At 41.4% G+C, this 5,847-nt stretch overlaps 1 protein-coding gene across 1 annotated transcript in view; it reads left to right on the top strand.

Moving 5' to 3' along the window:
• Window positions 1-5,847, top strand: part of sema4ab (sema domain, immunoglobulin domain (Ig), transmembrane domain (TM) and short cytoplasmic domain, (semaphorin) 4Ab) — a 30,881-nt gene that overhangs the window by 16,849 nt on the left and 8,185 nt on the right. Inside the window, exons 9-13 of the mRNA XM_046059086.1 lie at window positions 148-329; window positions 1,072-1,216; window positions 1,320-1,509; window positions 3,593-3,708; window positions 5,131-5,294. Coding sequence (XP_045915042.1) covers window positions 148-329; window positions 1,072-1,216; window positions 1,320-1,509; window positions 3,593-3,708; window positions 5,131-5,294 — 797 coding nt within the window. The remainder of the gene's footprint in view (window positions 1-147; window positions 330-1,071; window positions 1,217-1,319; window positions 1,510-3,592; window positions 3,709-5,130; window positions 5,295-5,847) is intronic.

Genomic DNA, 5,847 nt, shown 5'->3' with positions numbered 1-5,847 from the left:
CCCCCCCCCCCCCCCCCCCCCCCCCCCCCAACCATACATACCTACTGCCGTATCTTCACTGGTTTAACTGAAATACTGTAAATTATGACACCAAGAGGTGAAAATGCTGTGTTGTGCTTGATGCCCTTTTCTCCTGTCATGTGTCAGAGTGATGTTGGGGGCCAGCGGACCCTGCAGCGACGCTGGACCACGTTTGCCAAAGCTCAGCTGTTGTGCCAGGCTGACAATGAGCTGCCCTACAATGTGATCCAGGATATAGACACCCTCCCACCAGTAGAGGGAGCTCCTGCAGATGACACACTTTTCTATGGCATCTTCACCTCCCAGTGGTCAGTAAGCTAAAGGGGCATAATATCATCCATACAATACCTAATTCACATTCCCTGAAGCTATGGTGGCCTGTTTTCCCACAGCATCAAGTGTCTTTTCTTGAGGGTGGTTTAAGGTTGTACCTCTCACAATGATTTCTTAACAAACCAGTTACTTAGTCTCATTTCACTTGTGAATGTCCAATCCATGTTGAGTGCTGCTTATAGCAATAGTTCCCAAAGTGGCTTTCTTCTGCACATAAAAAATGAGGCCAATTAACTGCATTTTTACAATGCATTTTTAAGATATCAAAAAGATTGGCAACTGCTCCGGATACCATCCCTTTCTCAAAGCCATCATCGAAGTGTGGTTGATTTTTACCTGGATGGAACCTGCTTGCTCCAGAATAAGTTGATTGTAGAACATGGTAGAAATTCAGAGAGACGTCTGTTTTTCAAACCTAGAACCTAAAAACAAAAAAAACACCAAATCATAAATTTAGCTACATGTATAGTCCAAAGCGAGACACAGTGGTGAAACACCCACTCACTTAACACAAGACCCGCTGTAAGAGGACCAGTTGCTCAGCTCTGTGCTCTTACACTACATCTAAAAAACATGACTCTTCGATGACAACATACTTATTTTGGATGTAGAAGAGGCAAAGAGGATCCGCTAAATAAGTTGTTGTGTGCTGTAGCATCATGTTGATTTTGTCTGTAGCTCTCATTCATGGTGTCATGTTTGTTTTCCATTAACCAGGTCTGTCAACTCTGGACAGTCAGCAGTGTGTTCGTTCCGCCTGAGTGACATCAAATCAGTTTTCTCTGGAAACTACAAAGTCCTGAACCGGGACACATTACAGTGGAGCACGAGGGTTCAAGAGAAGGTGGCAAATCCAGGAGAGGTAAACTCGAGTTTATTACAACTCAGGCCTTATTTTCATACTTTAGTCCATTTCTATAACTACAAACATTGTACTCATAAAGTGGAACCTTTTGGTGTGGTAGTGTGGCCTGCACAATGCGTCAGACAACGCCCTGCGCTTTGTCAAAGAGAACTTCCTGGCAGACGACAGTGTGCGGCCAGTTGGAAGGAGTCTGACCTTGGTGTCTGCTGAGCACAGCTACAGCCATCTGACTGTCCAGAGGGTCCAGGCTGCCAACAACAGAGACTACACTGTCCTGTTTCTGCTAACAGGTAGGCCGAGATGGAGGCAGACCGCTATGTAGTTTTTTTTTTTTTTAACTTTCGGCATTGACTTACGTGAAAACTATTAATTTCTCCACGATTGGCACTATCTAACTACCTTATGGAAATGTGTAAGCTCTACAGCACTCTCGCAGCTGCATCACCACTCTGTAGGAAAGATACATTGCCTATTCTTTGAAGATTTCCTCTGCAACTTCTCCTCTAAAATAAGAGCCCTGTCAGGACATCTTGGGAGATTAAAGACAAAATTAAAAAGAACATGGGCTTATGTAAAGCTATTGTCCCAACATGAGCTTGCCTATCCAAGCCGTTATTTTCTATGTAATAATTTGGTTTTGATTGAGCAAGGTGGGCAAGTTTATACTGTAAGTAAGTAACCAAAATGTTAGCAATACTCTGAAAATGATGTCTGGAGAAGTTTTCTAAAATGTGACAGTAAACGCCCATGTCATCCCTTATCAAATGTGTGATCAAACTTCATGAAAACAATAATGTATCTGTAATATTTAAAATGTTTTATGCATTCATTCTCATAGACCGCAGCAAAGCCATCAGTACAAAAGGAGCCCTGGTAGTCTAGGGGTTAAGGTGCCAAATATGAATAACAAGGTGCCTTGTTCAAATCCAGAGGGGGACCTTTGTTCATTCATTCCTCATCTCTTTCTCCCCTGACTTTTTTATCTGCTGTTGACTTTGTAGTAAATGCATAAAATCCACCTAAAACAGTTCACCCTCTTCCAGACTCACCATGACACACTCCAACACAAATATTCCAATAACTGACTGTAGAGGGGATTATCTTGCTGTTCATTGTGTTGAACTGATAAACTCTGAGCTCTACGGGGCTGAAAGCTGAACCACTGACAGACTCATTGAGGTCCACCATACTATTCTGTGTTGTTTCTTCCCCTCTATGCTCTGGTTGAGCTGGTAGGAGCTTAAATCCCAGTGTCGACTTTCAACTTCTCTCTATTCTGTCAGAACGAACGGAGCTGTAGGTCTGAGGATTTGGGCTGAATGATCGGATTGAACTGAAAAAACTGCACTCCTCCAAACATACAACTGTCATCTGTTCACATACATTTGATGGGTTGTTCTGTTGTATTAACGGAGCCCGGTGGAGTGTTCTTCTAAACAAATTAAAGTTACAGTATGTTTATGTGCAGTGTTACTCACTAAAACACATTGTGTGTTGTACCCATAAGGTCTAGCAAACTTGTTGAATGTATTTCCTTCCTCATAAAACATGTTTTGAATATTTAACATTCTGCATTCTTCCATGTATGCTAGCTTGCAGTCTTCTTCCTTACATTTCTCAACACCTTACCACAATTAACTGTCGATCAGTGGAATAATTAGAAACCAGCAGTGCAGATGTACAGTATGTCATGTGTTAGATGAGGCTGACAGACATCACAACGTCACATTTTCACATTATACGGCTCTGTGAAAGCAGGTTTTAATCCCCTCAAACATTATTGTTGTTATTTTTAAATATACCTGCTTTGCACCTGCCTAGGAATTCTCTTCTCCACACACACACACACACACACACACACACACACACACACACACACACACACACACACACCTAAACTTCTGATCTCTCACTGCGAACACACCGTCTTGCCCTCCCTCTCGCATGCCGGCTTGTTGATGATGTACCCTATGAACAACCGAAACAAACATCTGCACTCTAGTGTCAACTGTTGCTTTACCTGGTCCGTGACTTGTAACATAAAAGTGTACCAAATGTTGTACCGAGTGAAGTCTGTGCGAGTGTACATAGACACAGAAGACGACCGCTAACGCCCCGCCCCACCCGATCTCATCGTCCATCCTGATGCTTCATTGTAGACTTCGTCTAATAGAAATTTTGTAGACATCGCCCAACCCTTGTACCCTCACATCTTGATGATTTTGTTCATGTATGTGCTGTTGATGTTTTATCTGAGAATACTGACAAGTTACCGTCAAAACACAACACAAACTGATGTTTCTCTCAACAGTATCAAGTTTGTCCACTTTTCAATCACTAACTGTTGAACTTTCCTTACTAACTTTGTTTCAGAGTCTGGTTACCTACACAAAGCAGTGCTGCTGCAGAGTGGGGCCCACATCATAGAGGAGGTCCAGGTTTTTGAGCAGCCTCAGCCTGTCAGGAGCCTGAAGCTCTCCATACCCAAGGTAGACACTGAGATTTACTTTGTGATTAAGATCATGTTAGAGATTTAGACTGCTGGGGTGGTGATAAGACGCGTGCCTTTGGTGCGAGAGACCCGAGTTCAACTCCCCACCAATGTGTCCCTGAGCAAGACCCTTAACCCCTGTGACCTGTGACATAAATAGCAATTGTAAGCCGCTTTGGATAAAAGTGTGAGCTAAATGAATAAATGTAGACTAGATGCCTTCAAGATACCAATCCTAAGCTTGATGTCTGGTCATCAACAACCTCATGGACCAGCTTGTAACTCACTGTAAACAGCAGTTGATTCAACTGTGACGACAAAACAGATTTCATAAATGATGGTATTATTAGATAGCAGTATTTTTCAAGTCTCATCTGTCCTTGATGTCTATCCTAAAATTGTGTGTGCTGAGCAAAATATCAGTTGCAGGTTTGAGAAAAGAGTAGGGATTGTACTGATAGAGCTGGCATTCTTCTTAATGTACAGGTAAGTTAGCTTACTAACGTTAGTATATTATGTTGTAGAGGAGGCATCAATCTAACTGCACTCGTAGGCTGCTGTCTTTGTCTTCTTACCATCATACCATACGTATCATATGCACGCTGGTTATTACCTCAGTCAATAGCAACAAGAACATTTTACATCTCTGCTCTCACCCCTAATGAAAACTGACAGTTGTAGTAGATCTAATGGCATTTTGAGAGAGAAGTAGTATAGAACCCTAACCTGGTAACATTTCAGGGGAAATGTCTGTGCTGTGAATGAAAGCAGTAACATGTAACCAGCATGTAAAGAGTCATGTCCGTCTGACGCTTTCACATTGAGCGAGTTTACCAATCACAAGATCACAAGCGCTTTGAGTTTCTATGATAAAGCGCTATATAAATGTAATGCATTGTTTATTATTATTATCATTTTTATAATTATTACTCCTCCGATGACGTATTTGAATCCACATCTGCATTATGGTTGCCTTCCTAGCCAATGCATTTGCAGATGATTCGATAAACAAAGCTCTGTTTTTTTTTCAGAGACTGGAAACTGGATCGATACAGCACCAGACAAAAACATCTCCTCGCCCACCACGTTTCTGAAAACAATTAGACAACTTCTAGTTTCACCATCTCCCGAGTTTTATGGTGGTTGGCATCAATCAGTTTTGCATTACCAACATCTGCTTGACTGTCCGTTGCCCCATCTAATCCAGCATTGCCATGGCATGTGTTTAAAGGCGCAAGACTGAAACATTCATGAATGAAGCTCCATGTGTGATTAGTGAAAATCACTAGCAGTGCCAGAAAGGTTATTCCAGTAATTTACTGGGAACTGTGTATGAAAAAGGCTTTAGAGACTCATCCAAGTGAATCACCTCACTGACTTTTCTTATTTTATAGCATCGTACCATTCTGTCCCTTTGCAGGGTATGATTTATGTTGGCACATCAGAGGGTGTGGTGAGGGTTCCAACAGCCAACTGCTCTTTCTACTGGACCTGTCAGCAGTGTGTTCTGGCCCGAGATCCCTTCTGTGGTTGGGACCCTTTCTGCAGGGCCTGTGTGAAGGCCTCTAACACCCAGCCTAGCATGTGAGTACCACAAGATTTTGCAATTATTATGGTGAAAATGTCTCATACTGGGTAGAAACAATTTAGTGGCCTAGTTTTTCATTTTAGGAAAAAACTTGTTGATTGAATGGAAATGACACCAACTGTCTAAAATAATGTTAACAAGTGGTTGTTTTCATTTGGTCAACATCATACGGTTACTGACATTGACCTAGAATCCCGACAGACATGCATTTTTGATTGGTTGCCAAGCTTCACGATAGGGCTGGATGATACGGCCAAAAATGTTCTCACGCTAAAAAGTTTCATATCTTTCAATATCGATAATTATCACAATAAGTATCAAATCGTTATTTCTTTTGAGTTTAAAGGCTTTTTTTACTCCTGAGTGAAAGTTGAAGAAACCTGATAATTGTGGTTACAACTCTAATTTATGGTCAACACTTTAGAACCAAAATCAAACAGTGGATCACTTCACAAATCTGAGGTAGAACATTCAAAAGAATCATGATAAAATCTTTGTCAACAAATATGCATGATAAAATAAAGTTACAAACAAACAAAATAAACATCT

The sequence above is a fragment of the Micropterus dolomieu genome, linkage group LG09 (assembly GCF_021292245.1).
Source record: "Micropterus dolomieu isolate WLL.071019.BEF.003 ecotype Adirondacks linkage group LG09, ASM2129224v1, whole genome shotgun sequence".
Lineage (NCBI taxonomy): Eukaryota > Metazoa > Chordata > Actinopteri > Centrarchiformes > Centrarchidae > Micropterus > Micropterus dolomieu.
The sequence above is the reverse complement of the archived record's forward strand: the minus strand, read 5'-3'. Positions and strand labels throughout refer to the sequence as shown.